Genomic DNA, 19,018 nt, shown 5'->3' with positions numbered 1-19,018 from the left:
ATGTAAATGATCACCTGGAAGATATTTTATTTACCTCATGATTTTCAGACTAGAATTCGAGGTAATTCAAACAATGCACCTATGAGCACACATTTGCTTATTATCAGGCAGAGAGTAAGCAGTCTGCCTTAGCCTTTTCATTACATGCCATTGGTGAAGACAGAAACTAAACGAAGAGCAGCCGTTGGTAGATGTTCAGCCATAACGGATCATGTCAATCTTCTCTTACAGATATTTTATATAGCTTTTTCCTAAAGATTTCATGGATTTTCATGGGCAGTGATGAATAGGAGCAGAGAAAGGAAAGCTATTACCAATTTGAAAGGATAATTTTAAGTGACTAATTTATATCCATATTGAAGTAAAAAGCGTGTTAATCTAGATATGTTTCCTGTTATATTTATGCTCTGCAATAATTGTAACAAATGCCAAGCAGGTTTTATTATTTGCTAACATACAATTTTAGTAGATAAATTATACATATCCCTAACAACTAGACTGAGTATATCCCAGAAAATGACTAATATTTCACATTGATCTTCCTCCACAGTTTGTTGAGTTTCTTGAATTATTCCCAGTATATCAAAGTGATTAACAATTCATATATCTTAGACAAATACAGTATGTCCTTATTGTCTGAGAATAATTGTTGCTGAAAAAAAAGTGAATCCATTTAAATGGGTATCAAACATTTATAACAAATACTGAAAAATGACTTTATTAAAAATTTTTCACCTTGAAAAATAAATCACAGAAACACAAAAATAAAACTTTCACTGGCAGTCATGAGGGAGTAAGGGGAAATAGATTTACCCTGTGCATTAAAAAACAAGGAAAAAAATGATGTACGAAACAAGTATTTTCTGATACTGGACAGTAGGCAGAACAGGACAGTGATCCCTGAGAAAAGAGAAAAAATAAAGTGAGTCCAGCAACTGTCTCTGCTTGGTGCCTAAAGGTAAGCTATAGGCTGCAGCACAGAATTGGGGAAACTCACGTGGAGATCAGTGATGTCACTGAGTTGAGGAGACAATGGAATTCATGGAGGCCCAAGTAACTAAAATTTGTGGAGGAGACATGGAAGGGAAGAGAGATTCACAAAAAGAAGCTCTGGAGATCTGGAGAGGAGTATCCTCAAGTAATTGACTGATTTACTCATGTGTGAGAGAAAACAAAAGAAACACGCACACATGAATCTCGGTCCAGAATTGCCAGGGAGCAGTAAGTCAAACAAAGTCCATAGTTTACACAAGGCTGTGAATGATTCATGTTCCCACAAGCCAGAATGAAAAGATCTGTATATAATACATGGTCAATAGGTAGTGTTCTAGAAAGTTATCATCTTATTTGCAAAAGGTAGAGTGGATGTTAGTAAAATCAGCCGTAGATGGAAGGCTGTTCTAGACCTATACTAAGAAAGCTTCACAGCAAGCCTTGAAAAAATTTAAACTAAACCCAAGTAACAATATTTCAGGCCAGAAATGAATCTAACAATATTGAAAAGAGAAAATCAAAATTGGGTATTTAATATCTAAACTTCAAAATCTACAGCATTGAATTAAAAATTACCAGAAATGTATAAAGCAAGAAATTATGAACTATAACTTACAACTAGGAGTGTTATGGGCTGAATTGTGTCCCCCTCCCGCCCCCATTCATATGCTGAATATCCAGCCACCAGTACCTCAGAATGTAGCTGTATTTGGAAACAGGACCTTTATTGTGTGATTAAGTGAAAATGAGGCTGTTAGTGTGGACCCTATTCCAACCTGACTAGTGTCTTTATAAGAAGAGAAAATATGGATATATAAAGAAACACGAGATACACACACACACACACACACACACACACACACACACACACAAATACCATGTGAAGAGGCAAAAAGAGTATGATCATCTGTAAGCCAAAGGGGGTAGGGGGTGTCTCAGAGGAAATTAACCCAGCTGGCATCTTGATCTTAGACTTCTAGCCTCCAGAACTGCTAGAAAATACATTTCTATTGTTTAATCCACTCAGTCTGTGGGATGTTATTATGGAAGTACTAGCAAACTAATATAAGGAGAAAGATCAGTCAATAGAAAAAGGCCCAGAATGACAGAAATTATAGAATTATCAGACATGGTTATTGAAATGGTGATGAGAAATATGCTTCCTATGTTCAAAGGTAAGCATCAACAGGATGAGAAGAGACATAGAAGATTTTTTTAAAGGCTTAAGTAGAAATTGTCAATTAGTTTAACATATATGTAACTGTAGTCCCACCATGAGAGAAGAGAGAATGGAAAGAGAAAAAAACATTTAAGAAACAATTGTCTTTTTTTCCCCAAATTTGACAAAACAAACACATAGATCCAAGAATCTAATGAACCCCAAGGAGAATACACACAAAACCATCCAAGGCAATTTATAGTAAAACTCTGAAAGCCGGTCACAAAGAGAAAAACAAAATCAGCCAGAGGTAGGGAAAGACACATTGCAAATAATAACCAAAAGATGAAAGATGGACTTCTTGTCACAAATTATGTAAGTCAGAAGACAATGAAGTGATATCTTCAAAGTACCGAAAGATAAAAAAACAAAAACATCAACTAATCTATACCAAACAAATTCTATATTAAACAAAAATAACTTTCAATAATGAAGACAGAATATAAAAGTTTTCAAACAAAAGATGAGAAAATTCATTGCCAGCAAACGAGCACTACAAGGTGTGCTAAAGATAATTCTTCACGTAGGAAAATAAAATCAGAGGGAAATACAAATCTACCCAAAAGGAATGAAGAGCACCAAAATGATGAATCTGTCAATAACTATAATGTACATTTTGTCTAACTTTTGATTTCTTTAAAATATAATTAATGTTTAAAACAAAAGCAATAACAATACATTATGGAGTTTATAGCATATGTGGAAGAAAGATGAGTAAGAACAAGAGCCAGAGAGATGCATGGGGAATGAAAGTGCATGAAGCGGTGTAACGTCATTTGAAATATACTGTGATGAGCTAATGATGTACACTGTAACCTGTTATAGAACAATGTGCCTCTGATTTCAGCTTCGTCAGAATCACCGGAGGGACTTCAAGGCTGCAAACAGCTGAGCTCCATTGCTAAAGCTTTTGGTTTAGCAGATCTTGGATAGAGCTCAATAATTTTCTTTTCTAACAATTCCCAGGGGATGCTTCCCAGGAATACAGTTTGGGAGACGATGCCTTAAAGAAATCACTAAAAGCAAGCAAATATAGAGGTATGGATAGTATGCCGATATAGGAGAAACAAATGGAATCATAAAAAATACTCAGTCCACAAAAGGTATATAAAGGAGAGAAAAAAATAGAAAAGAAAGAACAAATGACATAAATAGAAAGCAATAGTAAACGGCTGGACTTAAACCCAACCAAAGGGAATCAAAGAATACTCAATGGGGAAAAGTTAGTCTCTTTAATAAATGGTGTTGGAAAACTAGATATGTGCAGGTAAAAGAATGAAACTGGGACGTCACAGAAATGACAGCAGCGAGGTGGTCTTCTTGAGTTCTTCTTCGGAACTTACAACAAATTGAACATCTATAACCCATCAAAGGACTCTCTGCTCATCACACAAAACAGCTAAGAGACTCTAATGAGGATTACTTGAAGGTGGGCAAATTGGGCAAGCAGGAGAAGAGGGAAGGAAGCAGAGTGGAGACCGAGGTCACATCTGCGGCTACCGCTATGGAGGTGCAGGAGGTCCCAGGACAGAACAGAGACCACAAGAGCCAGGAGGTGGGCTCTTTCCCTGCTGATCTCTCCTGCCGAGAGAGCAGCATATTCAGCATTTGAGGCAGTAACCTCAGCTGAGACCTCCAGCTGGGCCCTAGGTGGGACAAAGGATGTAAACACCACACCCGGGCCCCTCCCCCCACTCTCCCAATCCTTCCCCCACCCTTCCAAAGACTCAGGCTGGCCCTTGAACTGAGGAGTAGTGTCAGATTACAGAGGAGCCATTGCACTCAGGATCTGGAAAGACCCAGCTTGCAGCTCTGACCCAGGGAAAAGTGTGGCACTGCTGGGCTGGGAAAGAGAAGACTCCTCCATCCCCAGTCCCCACCTTTTCTGGCATGCCTAGAGCACGGCAGTTACAACTGGGGTGACACACCCAGGGGTCAGCAGCAGGTGGCAGACACAGCTCTGGGCTTTCAGCAGCTCAGAAATCTCCCGCCCTACAGACACACACACACACGCACACACACACACACACACACACACACACACACACAGACACACACACACACACACACGGAAGAAGTGCCCTAAGACTCAGGAGACCTAAGCACAGGGCTGGCTGTGTTCCTCTCAGTGACCATATGTGCAGGCAAGGGCAGAAACTGCACTGACTTTGTAAAAACTACCATCCAGACCCCATAGCCCCACTCATCTAAATCTGTAGTCCCAGGGTCACACTGGGCACCAGGTGACTGGCTCTGCACAAGATGCAGAGGACTCTTTGGTACAACAGAGGACAACCTAGAGAATACTTGGTGGGCTTAAGCCAAGACTGGTGTTGCTTTTTTTGTTTTGTTTCGTTTTTGTATTTTTGATATTTTTGCCTGTGTTGAGTGTGGGTTATTTGTTGTTTTTACATGTGAGTGTATTTGGTTTTTTCTTTGTTGTTGTTGTTGTGCTTGGTGATTTGCTTTGTTCTGAAATTGCCCTACACAAGGGCCCAGCCCAAAAGGCACAAGATTCAACACACCCAGAGGCCAACTCCAGACCAAACCACAGTATTACCCAGTTTGACCTACAGGTGACACACCCAGAGGGAATTCTCTACAGGCACAAGAGCCCATAGGGGCCAAGCCTCATTTGAGTGGTGAACCCTTAGGCAGCAGAACATCCACTGTGGGCAGAGCCAAGTCTCACAACTAGTCAGCCTAGGAGTCAATCCCACCTACTAACAAGCCAAAAGCAATTAAAGATCAACTTTAACAGGACAATATACACAACACAAGAGTCACCTTTGGAGCATTTGCAAAGAAGAATGAGGAAGTGGTGCAAGTCATATATAAAGGTCACTACACAAGATAACTCAGCATAAAACAAGAACCCTAGGGGATCTACCTAATACATTGAAGCAAACACAGAGAGTCAGCCAGAATGGGGACACAAAGAAACGTCCCAAATAAAAGAACAGAGGAAACCTCCAGAAATGGAACCAAATAAAATAGAGGTAACCAACCTATCAGAGACAGAGTTCAGAACACTGATGATAAGAATGTTTAAGGAGCTTAATGACGACATAAAGAAGGATAGAAAAATGATAAAGAACAACCAGTTAGAACTAAATAATACAATAACTGAAATAAAGAACTCACTTGAAGGAATTACCAGGAGGTTAGATGAAGCAAAGGATAGAATCAGCGATTTAGAAGACAAGTTAGCAGAGATCGCCAAACAGAACAACAAAAAGAAAAAAGAATAAAAAACAATGAAGATGGTTTAAGAGACCTCTGGGATAACATCAAGCGCAACAACATGCTCATCATAGGAATACCAGAAGGTGAAGAGAGGAAGCAAGGGATTGAGAACATATTTGAAGTAATAATGTCCGAAAACTTCCCTAACCTGGTAAAGGAAACCGACACACAAGCCCAGGAAGTGCAGAGAGTTCCAACCAGGATAAACCCAAACAGATCCACACTAAGACACATTATAGTTAAAATGGCAAAGGTTAAAGACTAAGAGAGAATCCTAAAAGCAGCAAGAGAAAGACAGCTGGTTACATACAAGGGAACTCCCATAAGACTATCAAATGACTTTTCTACAGAAACATTGCAGACCAGGAGGGAGTGACAGGAGGTACTCAAAGTGATGGAAAATGAAGGCCTACAACCTAGATTGCTTTATACAGCAAGGCTATCATTTAAATTTGAAGGAGAGATAAAGAGCTTCCCAGAAAAGAATAAGCTAATGGAATTTATTACCACGAAGCCAGCATTGCAAGAAATATTAAAAGGGCTTCTGTAAACAGTAGAAAGATGAAAATAATCTAACTACAAATAAAAAAATGGCAGTAACTATGTACCTATCAATAATCACTTTAAATGTAAATGGATTATATGCTCCAATCAAAAGATATAGAGTGGCTGAGTGGGTAAGAAAGCAAGACCCTTGTATATGCTGTATAAAAGAGACTCACCTCAGATCAAAAGACACACACAGGCTGAAAGGGAAGGGTTGGAGTAAGATATTTCATGCAAATGGAAATGAGAAAAAAGCTGGAGTTGCAATACTTATATTTGACAGAATGGACTTTAAAATCAAGAATATATTTAAAGACAAGATGGACACCACATAATAATAAAGGGATCAATCCAGCAAGAGGAAATAACCCTAGTAAACATCTATGCAACCAACATAGGAGCACCTAAATATATAAAACAGATATTGACTGACATAAAGACAGAGATCAACAGGAACACTATCATAGTAGGGGACTTCAACACACCTCTGACAACAAGGGACAGGTCTTCCAGACAGAAAATCAATATGGAAACAACAGCCTTAAATGACACATTGGACCAGTTGGATTTAATCAATATTTTCAGAACATTTCACCCCAAAGCTGCAGAATACACATTCTTCTCAAGCTCACATGGAACATTTTCCAAGATGGACCGCACGTTAGGCCACAAAACAAGTCTTGATAAATTTAAGAAAACTGAAATCATACCAATTGTCTTCTCTGACCACTGTGCTATGAAATTAGAAATCAACTACAGGAAAAACACTGGAAGACACACCAATTCATGGAGGCTGAATAACATGTTACTAAATAATGAATGGGTCAACCATGAGATCAAGAAAGAAATCAAAAGATTTCTCGAGACAAACAAAAATGAAAACATGATGACCCAAAATCTATGGCATACAGTGAAAGCAGTCCTAAGAGGGAAATTCATAGCACTGCAGGCCTACCTAAAGAAACAAGAAAAATCACTAATCAACTGTTTATTTTCACACTTAAGGGATCTGGAAAAAGAACAGCAAAATAAGCCCAAAGGGAGTACAAGGAAGGAGATAATAAGGATCAGAGCAGAAATAAATGAAATAGAAACCAGAAAAAGAAGACAAAAGATTGATGAATCCAAGAGTTGTTTTTTAGAGAAGATAAACAAAATCGACAAACCTTTAGCCAGATTCATCAAAGAGACAGAGATAGAGAGAGAGAGAGAGAAAGAGAGAGAGAGAGAGAGAGAGGACCCAAATTAATAAAATCAGAAATGAAAGAGAAGTGACAACAGACACCACAGAAATACAAAAAAATTTAAGAAATTACTATGAGCAACTATATGCCAACAAATTAGACAACCTGGAAGAAATGGACAATTTTCTAGAAGTATACAACCTTCCAAGGCTCATTCAAGAAGAAATGGAAAACCTGAATAGACTGATTACTACCAGGGAAATTGAATCAGTAATCAACAAGCTCCCAACAAACAAAACGCCCTGGACCAGATGGCTTTACAGGTGAATTTTACAAAACATTCAAAAAAGAATTATCACCTATTCTCCTCAAGCTATTCCAAAAAATCCAGAAGGAGGGAAGGCTCCCAAACACTTTTTATGAGGCCACTATCATAAAATCAGACAAAGACACTACAAAAAAAGAAAACTACAGGCCGATATCTCTAATGAACATAGATGCAAAATTCCTCAACAAAATATTAGCGAACAGAATTCAGCAATATATTAAAAAGATCATACACCATGATCAAGTGGGATTCATTCCTGGTATGCAAGCGTAGTTCAACATCCACAAATCAATTAATGTGATAAACCACATTAACAAAATGAAAAACAAAAATCATATGATCATATCAATAGATGAAGAAAAAGCAGTTGACAAAATCCAGCAGCCATTTATGATAAAAACCCTTAAGAAAGTGGGAATAGAGGGATCATATCTCAACATAATAAAGGCCATATATGATAAACCCACAGCTAATATCATACTCAATTGGGAAAAGCTAAAACTATTCCCTTTAAGATCAGGAACAAGGCAAGGCTGTCCACTTTCTCCACTTCTATTCAACATAGTTCTGGAAGTTCTAGCCATAGCAATCAGACAAGAAAAAGAAATAAAAGGCACCCAAATTAGTAAGGAGGAAGTAAAATTGTCATTATATGCAGATGACATGATACTATATATAGAGAACCCTAAAGACTTCACCAAAAAACTATTAGAACTGATAAATTAATTTAGTAAAGTAGCAGGATACAAAATTAATATACAGAAATCAGTTGCACTTGTATATACCAATAATAAAATATCAGAGGGAGAAATTAAGAAAACAGTCTCATTTACAATTGCTTCAAAGACTATAAAATACCTGGGAATAAATTTAACCAAAGAAGTAAAAGATCTGTGCTCAGAAAATTATAAGACACTGAAGAGAGAAATTAAGGAAGATACAAATAGATAGAAACACATACCATGCTCATGGATAGGAAGAATTGATATTGTTAAAAATGTCCATACTGCCTAAGGCAATATACAAATTCAATGCAACTCCTATCAAACTACCAAGGACATTTTTCACAGAAATAGAACATATAATCCTAAAATTTATATGGAACCATAAAAGACTCTGGATAGCCTCGGCAATCTTGAGAAATAAGAATAAAGTGGGAGGTATAATGATACCTGACATCAAATTATATACTACAAGGCTACAGTAATCAAAACAGCATGGTACTAGCATAAAAACAAATACATAGATCAATGGAACAGAATAGAGAGCCCAGAAATAAATCCATGCCTATATGGTCATTTAATCTACAAAAATGGAAGCAAGAATTTATGGTGGGATAAAGACAGTCTATTTAATAAATGGTGCTGGGAAACCTGGACAGATACATGCAAAACAATGAAGCTGGACCACCTCCTTACACCATATACAAGAATAACTTCAAAATGGATTAAAGATTTAAATGTAAGATCTGAAACCATAAAATTCCTAGAAGAAAATATAGGAAGAAACTTACAGACATTACCCGGAGTAAGATTTTTACTAATATATCCCCTCGGGCAAGGAAAATAAGAGAAAAAATAAACATGTGGGATTGCATCAAACTAAGAAGTTTTTTTCACAGCAAAGGAAACCATCAATAAAACAAAAAGGGATCCTACTGAATGGGAGAAGATATTTGCCAATGATATGTCTGATAAGGGGTTAACATCCCAAATTTATAAAAAACTCACTCAACCCAACTCCAAAAAAACAAACAACCCAATTAAAAAATGGGCAGAGGACATGAAGAGACGTTTTTCTAAAAAGGACATACAGATGGCAAACAGACATGAAAAAATGCTCAACCTCACTAATCATTAGAGAAATGCAAATAAAAACCACAATGAGATACCACCTCACCCCAGTCAAAATGGCTATCATCAATAAATCAACAAACAACAAGTACTGTTGAGGATGTGGAGAAAAGGGAACCCTGGTGCACTATTGGTGGAATTGCAGATTGGTGCAGTCATTATGGAAATCAGTATGGAGGTATCTCAAAAATCTGAAAATGGGACTACTTAATGACCCAGCAGTTCCACTTCTAGGTATCTATCTGGAGAAATCCAAAACTCTAATTCAAAAAAATTTATGCACCCCTATGTTTACTGCAGCACTATACATAATAGGCAAGACATGGAAACAACCGAAATGCCCATCAGTAGATGATTGGATTAAGAAACTGTGGTACATTTATACAATGGAGTACTATGCAGTCATGAAGAAGAAGGAAATATTACCATTTGCAACAATATGGATGGACCTAGAGAACATTAGGTTAAGTGAAATAAGTCAGACAGAGAAAGAGAAATACCATATGATCTCACTTATATGTGCAATCTAAAGGAAAGAATAAATGAATGGACTAATCAGAAACAGTCTCAGAGACATAGAGGAAATACTGAGTGTTGCTAGATGGGAGGGGCGTTGGGGATTAGAAAGGTGGAAGGTGAGGGGATTAGAAAGCACAGTCAGTAACCACAAGATGGCCACGGGGAAACAAAAGTCAATTTGGGGAATGTAATCAATAATGTTGTAAAGATTTTGTAGGGTATCCAATGGACACTTGTCTCAGTAGGGAAACCACCTCAGGGATGATGTAGATGCCTGATCACTGTACTGTACACTTGAAGCTGAAGTTCAACAATACTGAATGTCAACTATAATTTTATATATATATATATATATATATATATATATATATATATATATATATATATATATATATAGAGAGAGAGAGAGAGAGAGAGAGAGAGAGAGAGAGAGAGAGAGAGAAGTGGAGTACAGCATTAGGAATAGAGACAGTGGAAATGTAATGGCTGTGTGCGAAGTCAGAGGGATAGTGAATGGGTCTTTCATAGGTAATTATAGTTATTTTTTTCTAATTTATCAGATTTTCTAAAGGCTTCTCTTAAATATTTTAGAATAAAATCATTATTTTTAAAGCATCCATATATGATTTCTTTATTTTTACATTTTATTTTTCAATCAAATAATTGTTAAGTAGTTAAACTTTAGGAGATCTTTTTATAATTTGAGGAGTTGACCAATGTCACTTTCGCTTCCTTAATGAAATCCTAGGACATTTTTAAGATCTACAACTAATCATTATAATCACTCACACTAAATTCACATTAGGTTGCTGCAATCAAACAATTATCTGGAGATTTATCTCCAAAACTTTTGTTGAGGGTGGGTAGAGATAGACTTAGATGTTAAGCAGAGAATGTTGTTTGGGGGCAGACAGAACTAGCTTCATATATGTTCGATATATTTGTGTATATTTTCCTATTATACCAATACTAGATTTCCATACAGATTTGTAAGTATGGGAATGTCATATAATGATAATTTTTTCACTACTTAGAGATTATTCATTTCTTGTATTACAGATCCAGAAGATTTGAATCATGAACCACAGACACTGGAGAAAATGTGAGAGACCAAACCTAAGTATTCTTAATTTGTGCTGTTTTTAAAACACCACGAGGCAGCATAACGTACAGTCTCAGACATTTCCCCAAACCCCAGAGTAGTAATTTTCTGTTCCGAAGTCCACATAAAGTTAATCCTTTATTTCTCCCTTTGCATAATACATAAGTTCAATTAACTGATGATTGATACACGTTTTATTATAAAATAATAGGAAACTGGATTTTGGTTAGGTGTAATAATACATAATTGTCTGACAGGTTGTTAAATACTGAATGGCTTATAAAGTAAATGTACAATATCTTTTTATGCTCTTGGAAAATTAGTTGTTGACACTTTCAGTATACTACAATTAACATTTTGCTGCAACATACATAGTGAATATGATGGTTTCTTGCAACACCTCATTGACCCCAAAAGGGCCATGGCAAAATAAGATTGCCACTTTTTTCTGTTTGGGAAAATGCTCTGCTGTAAAGCACATTACACTTTACAGTCAGAAGGTATGGGTTAATGTTGAATTCTGACTCATTAACCACAGCTTTAGACAAATCATTACCTTTTGGTGTCATAGCTTCTTCATTTATAAAATAATGATGAAAGCAAGGTGACTTCAAAACCTCCTTCACTTTCGTTAATCATGTAATACCTTCACATAATTCAAATTCTGAATTTAAAAAAGCCATGCAAGAAAGGAACCACTCTCATGCACAAATGCAAAGTAAATTGAGTATAAAATTAATTCAGTCTTTTGGATTTGGTAGGACAGTATCTAAATGTGCACACCCTTTGATGCAGCAATTCCATTTCAAGGATCCTAACGTACTGTAATATTCTTACAAGAGCATGAGAAGATATGGGCAAAGATAATTACTATAGCACTGTTTCTAACAGTATAGGACTAGAGGCAACTTATATATCCATAAGCAGGATAGTGATGGTCATGTTATCCATATTCTAGAACACTGCTGAAGTAGAATTAGATGGAAATTATTCATGAACAATCTATAGTATATTTGAAAAAGATTATGTTGAAGAACTATATATTATAGATTCATTCAATTTTTGTTAAAAACTAAATTTTCTATTTTTATTATATATATTTTAAACATGTACATATATATATATACATATGGTTCTGTACTTATATAAATGTATATGACTTATATATGTATTCATAGTACGTATACCAGTGGTGCCAAAATAATGTATACAAGTGGACACTTAGCTCCAACGTTGCTCAAGCAGTAATTCGACATAATCGAAAGTGTCTAGACGCTGATGGTAACCACTCTGAACACCTCTTGTAATTGCAGAAGTCAAACGTGACTTGTATTCATCTTTTGTTATTGGTATATACTGAGTATTACAGATTTAACTTTAATAGTAACAATTTTCCTTTCTTAAAATGTGTACACATTTTTTGGCACACTCTGTATACTTATAAAAGTATATATGCATATATAAGTACATATGTATACGTACATGTACTTACATACTTTTATAGGTGTGTGTGTGTACATGCCAAGAAGAGCTTAATCGAATTTAAATTTGTATTCTGCATAGTTCATTAAACTAATACCTACTGGTTTAATAAATAATCACTTTCTAAAGATTAAATTGCAGCCCAACATAGAGCATTAAAAGTGAGTTAATTTATATGCCTCTCTTCTCTATTCTTATCTCTATATTCTTTATGTAATTTATGTACATGAGGTTAACTAAAATTTTACATATGAAATGAAGACTTCTATTTAAATGGTACCTTTTTTTACAGTTAATGAACCCTTATGATGTTGATCCATTGTTTTTCAAACAGTGCTACATAAAAATCCTTTAAAAAATGTGTTTCAGGTGCCTGCTGAGAGCAACACAAAGTGAAAGTGTTGTACGACACGTCAACAGTAGGTGGTGCACATTTGCTCGTTTTAAACCAGCTTTGCTGTTGAAAGAAAATGAACCAAATAAACACAGAAAAATCCCTTTAAATCATGAACAGTATAACAAATGAGAATTCTGAAGAAATAACCAAAGAAACCAATAATCCCAGTTTAATTTCCTGTAAATTATCCTCTACTGTTTTGGGGTTTGAAAAATCAAAGAAACCAAAACTATCAAAGTTTTCAGCACTATACTATGAGAACCGATAAAAGAACGCTTGTCAGAGGTCAGTTAAATGTCATTCAAGAGGACTGAGTCCGTAGTGCATAGCAAGACCTAGATGAGTAGAAGATGATCACGTCAAAGGTGGGTGATACTGGAGAAAGATGGGAAAGGAATATAACCAAAACAGGGTTCACTTATTTTTGTTTTTAATTCTATAGTTCATCTTTAACTAGGGCCCTGAATATTACAAAGGATCTCTGCCTTCTAAATAATGCTTTCCTCTTCAACCTCAAACTACTTCTTCAAGGGAAGGGAAATACAGAAGTGGTTTCAAACAAGGCTGCAATCTGAATTTCTTAGGTAGCTACATTTCTTTTGAAATTTGATTCTGGGGCTCCATACCATAATTCCTAAAGCAATATCTCTGAAGATAAAGCCAAGGGCCATGATGAATCAGTAATTCTTTCAATACATCATATTCATACATGAATTCATGAGTTGGGGCTTTAAAAATAAAACTCTAATAAGCTGCCTCATTCATTTATAATCGAACATCCTTTTCATATTTACCAAAATATACTTTTTTAAATTATCAATTAATCAACTATACACTAATAATCGTAATGATAACTCAACCCAGAAGATAAAATTAACACTGGAGCTTTGGGGTCACAGGAAATTTTAAAAATTAAATCAATTTATGTATATTCTTATTGCAGAAATATGTTTAGCAATAAAAATAGGATCAGTTCAAATATAAAAATATATTGAATTTTGATAAAATTGTGCAGGTTAATAAGGATAGAAATACAAGTTTAAGTAGAACTACAAGTACAACTAGAAAATACAAATTCAATTATGTATAATTTCCAGCTGCTAATGAAAGCTTATTTGTGTATTTACAATATATGAGGTTGCTATCAAGAAACTATGAGATTGAAATTCCAGTAAATATGTTTAAAATAGTTACATTAATTTTAAAATGTCAACATCTGCAATATGTCAACATCTGCAATATAAAATGTCAACATCTCTGCAAAGTCTGCAAATTACAGATTTTACAGCACTTGACCTTATGACGAAACTATTTCCATGCCAACTTTAAAATGTGTAAGTGGCTATAAAGTTTCAAATGCTTTCAGATTTTTGTAGACCATTGCTCTGCACTGTGATGTTTACAGAAGACAAATGGGCTGTCTACTCTGTGCCCTAAAAAAAATGCTTTCCTTCAGTAGTAATTTCTTCAGATCATAGATACATAGTCCAAAATGCTAAGGTTCTTCATAGAATTGTAGCTTCCAAGAAAGAAAAATCATGTTTAGAAATATTCCTGGCTTCAAGACTGCATATTACAACTAAGAGATTAAAAAACAAAAATGTATTCATCCTGGTAAAAAGGTACAAAAATCTGATTTTGAAGTGCATGTATTGTTAGAACTCTTTGTAGAGCTCCCTTGCTTGCCAACGTGATTTGGAAAAACTTTTCCAATGATCACTTGATGTATGTCATGGGAATGAAAACCCATTTGATAATAGTATGTGTCTATGCAAATTTAAAAGTAGGGAGGACAGTCTAGTTTGTAAATAATTTATACACCATTTCTAAGCCAAATTTTAATTATTTGGGCTTACAGATACATGAGGTGGTCCCTGCCTTGGTCTTTCCTTTGATAGTGATAATTGAGTGTTTAAGTGATTTTGTAATTTGTAAACCCATTACTAACTCATCTTTAAAAATATCATGTAATGTCTTGGGAATATATTATTTGATCATTAGCCACATGTCAAATTTTCTGAGGAATAATACGTACCCTCTGTTACATTTTGCTATTTCATCAAACAGAAGTTTCCACCGAGGACGTCCAATAAAAAGTCTTGAATTCAGTGCTTGATATTTTTCTCCAATTATCTTCTGCCAAAAAGAAAGCACTATATTTTATATGATGCAGAGTTGGCAAATAACCCATTTCTCTAACATCATTTCTGCTGATGATGTGGCTTCCTACCAAATTGCTGTGATATAAAGAATATAAGTATCAAATGGCAACCTATTAAGTACAGTCACTTAGAACATCATTTCCTTCCTCTTTTCTTTTAAAACCCATTATGTTCTTGAATGCCATTATTACAACTGGCTGATTTTCTTGGATTTTAGTCCGTTGCTTCATTTTTAAACAACTGCAATGTTAAAGAACGCATTCTAATTGCCTACTCTCAAAAAAAGGCCGAAGCATAAATTTTATTGAAGTGGTTTTGCACTGCAAAAACAATTGTCATATTTGGCACATTATATGAGTAAAATATTACAAATTGTCATCATAAATTTGGGGAAATGATCCTAGACAAGACAGCCTAAGACAGCAGAGTTCCAAATCAACAAATATCTTCTAATGAACTGTTTGCAATTAAGAGAATATGAGATCTGAACCAGCGATGAAGAGTCAGAGTGAAATGAGAAGAGAGGAAAAATGTCTGAATCCCAAGCAGACAAACTGAGAACCATGTATAATTTAGGCTCTGTACCTTAATTACAGCTATACTATGGGGATAACGATACTTGCTCACTTGCTTCACGAGAGTAGTAAAATGGAATAATTTTTACATACCAAGTAGGGTAGGACTCTGACTAGAAAAAATAGGGTTAGATTAGTTTAGAAGTAACTAACAAGCATTTGTATTTTGTATTCGAAGTACTATAGAAAATGTATGATACAAAATACTAAATAAAGTAAAAGTCATGAAAACATTCATGACCAGGTTTCATACATCTATGGAGCTCTTCAATGTTGTCTGTAAATATTGGATTCTTCTTCTATAATATGAGGATAGCAATATCCTCTACTCTTGAATGTTGGAATCACATGAGATAATGTATATAATTGCTTATAGCAGTGTCTAGCACAGAAAGTCATGCATGATGGCTGTTACCATTTTTTTTTTAATTTCCCTTAAAGGGAAACAATCTTAATTGTGCATGACCTTACCTTCTCTCTGCACATAAAACCTCCCCTCGATGAACACAGAAGACTATTCACTTATGGTCTGATCTCTAGAGGTAAAGAATTTGAGACGACAGTGAAGAGGAGAGAGATGAACTCGAAAGGACTGCCCCAGCTCCCTGTGAGGAGGACAAATGAAAGGCATAATACACTTGACAAGGACAAGCCATGAGTTTTCTGGACACTTTCCAATTAGTCTTCCACTGGGAAACTTTACACCACCTGCAGAAATTTTCTTCCAGCACAGCCCCTACAGTAAATCTTCTATTATCGAGAGGTTGTTTAATTTACAATAACGTCCAGCCACATACCTGTATCCCATCTGTTTGACTGAGGTACAGCTGGATGTTGATATAGTCAGGTCTGTTCTCTTGCCAAAACTGGGAGGATATAAAAGTAAATAGACATTAAAATTCTTTCTGTATGTTCAGACTTTCTCCTATTCTAACATAGGTGATTCTAGAATTTGTAAGATGTATCTTGTCTAATCACAGTCAACATCTACAAGCAAATATATAGACATACATAAATACATATCTCTGCGCCATATACATGCCAGGTTCTAACATTAATAACCTGCCGCCTACGGGTATAATTAGTCATGATGTGATAGCGAAAGGGAATAATTATGTTATCTTTATAGATACAAAATGCCAAATACTACACTAATATTTCCTTAAATCTTCCCAAGATATTTTTATTTATTTTATTTTATTTTTATCTTGTTTCCTAAGAGTCCCCTATTTTTACCCAAGAGTTCATTCATACAGAAACATGATTTTCTCATTTTAAAAAGTCATTTGTGATATATGATATGCATGCTTGGAATGCATGCTATTCTAAGTTTTCTGATTAAGTAGGGTTTCATCACCCCTCTGGGACCCCTTACAATGGTAAGGGCACCTGGCAGGTAACTGAGGGACTTGTTTCTATTGCCATTCCTACCTACCTGGAGACTTCTAGGAAGTCACTCAACTTAATCTATGCCTCAGTTTCATCAGGACAAAACGTATATCAATGTATGAAGCAGGAAATATACCTGCCAAACTAAAATAGTCTGGAAAAAATCCTGAACATTTTTATATCTTGAAAAATATACTAAGAAAAATATCATTTGAAGGAAAATAAATTCAACCAAGGGGGTAAAAAAGTTTTTGTTGTCCCCACGTTTCTCTTTTCCAAAAGACAAAAATGAATCTACTAACAATTGGCCTTGCTCTGACTAAATCCTGATTTGAAATCTATATTTTTAAAAAATAGTATTCTTCTGAGGGCCTCCTTTCACCACCCTGGAACAAGGAAAAGCTGAAAGATAAGGAAACAAGATCAAGAGTGGAAAAAGAAAAGAAGCACAGCAGCCATGGTGTGCTTTTGGAGACTAGCCATGAGCGTCCGATGTGTGGAAAGGCTTAGAAGAGACCAACACTTCCTCAACAATCAAACTAATTCTTGAGGATACACATAATGGGTTTCCTTACGATGGTGAGGCTTTGCTGGACATTATTAGAGCAAAAGGATCAACTGATTTGAAGGACTGTTTCTATATAGTGAGAAAGTAAAATTGATGTATTGGAACTCAAAGTAGAAGTTTTAGGAATGCAAAAGAAATTGTTTTTCAAATAGGGAGTGATTATGTAGGGTTTCATCACCCCACGTCACCCCTACAATGGGAAGGGCACCTGGCAGGTAACTGAGAGACTTGTTTTTATTGCCGTGCCTACCTGACTGGAGACTTTAGGAAGTTATTTAACTTATCTATGTCCCAGTTTCTTCTTCCTCGGGACAATGATAGGGTTGAATGACACTATCTCACAGGTCCCTTCCAGATCTAAACTTATACATTTTCTGACAGGTGACAACTCTGAATTATAAAATTCCAATTAAAATGTATTTTACTTTCAAAATTATGAGGGATGGTTCTCAACACCCATAGTATTCTTAAGATATAATCATTAATTATATCACATCCAGTAGCTGCCTCAAGTTATAACCAAATGCTCATTTCATGTGAAGGCCCTTTCTGAATTGAACCAGGGCTTAGGGATGTTAATTGGGAAGAAACTGAGGAATTCCCAGGTAGGGACCAGCAATGAACAGCAGATCACAGACAAGTGGCGTGTGCTGATTCTTGCCTTAAACGTCTGCCAGGATTCTACTCTAAGGTCAGACCAATGACTCCTGCACGGATAACTGGCCTTTGGTGCCCATACCCCCAGAGAGAACAATACAAAGTTAAATAATGTTCTTAATGATTCCAATGTCTCCCTTTTAATTTTTCCCTCACTGAAGAGAAGTAATAATATCTACTAAATAAACAATTTTCTCCAAGTCCAGGGAGCAGGGAAAAAACAAATATATGGATCAACCCAATCTTACAAGTAGAGGAAGACTGCAGGATCATGCACAAAGATTGTGTTTTTCATTTTTATTTCTTCTGCCTATCATTCTTCCTTATTTTTCTCACAACTGAAAAACAACAGGATGTCAGTCCTCAAAGGAATTTTACAGATCACGAATAGGAATGATAGCAATCATTTATTAAATATGTTCAATATGACAGATCATTTAGATGTTAAAGCTAAATCTCACAGCAGACTGCAAGTGCTGTTAGCCTCATTTACAAATTGAAAGTGTAAATAGGGTTTTTAGAGGTTATAGAGGTTAAGTTTTATCCGAGGAACAGTAGAGCCATTGTTCCACTGTAAGTGACAGACTCCAAATGCCTGATGCAGCCCTGGTCCCTCTTTTTGATTTTTCCAATGTGTCCTACAGAGGTGAAGTGACTTGAAGCAAGCCATGCAATTAGTTATTGGCAGAGTGGTACCAGATCTCCTTATACCTGGCCTTGACATCGTTACTTAACTCACCAGGTTGGACAATCTGGCCAAGCATCACCCCAAGTGTCACCTAATGTGACACTTTTGTA

General features: G+C 35.8%; 1 protein-coding gene across 5 annotated transcripts in view; it reads right to left on the bottom strand.

The window, feature by feature from the left end:
* The window catches only part of NOX4 (NADPH oxidase 4), a 160,784-nt gene that overhangs the window by 7,787 nt on the left and 133,979 nt on the right, over positions 1-19,018 (bottom strand). For 4 of the 5 annotated variants that reach the window (XM_088791522.1, XM_088791525.1, XM_088791523.1 and 1 more), the window contains exons 16-17: positions 16,404-16,472; positions 14,905-15,005 (exon numbers count right to left, since the gene is read on the bottom strand). In XM_088791522.1, coding sequence (XP_088647648.1) covers positions 14,905-15,005; positions 16,404-16,472 — 170 coding nt within the window. Of the gene's footprint in view, positions 1-14,904; positions 16,212-16,403; positions 16,473-19,018 lie in introns of those variants that run through there. The other variant, XM_088791524.1, reaches the window with a different exon arrangement.

Source organism: Rhinolophus sinicus, chromosome 14, assembly GCF_057876585.1.
Source record: "Rhinolophus sinicus isolate RSI-liver-muscle chromosome 14, RSI-T2T, whole genome shotgun sequence".
NCBI lineage: Eukaryota > Metazoa > Chordata > Mammalia > Chiroptera > Rhinolophidae > Rhinolophus > Rhinolophus sinicus.
This window is presented reverse-complemented; position numbering and strand designations above follow the sequence as displayed.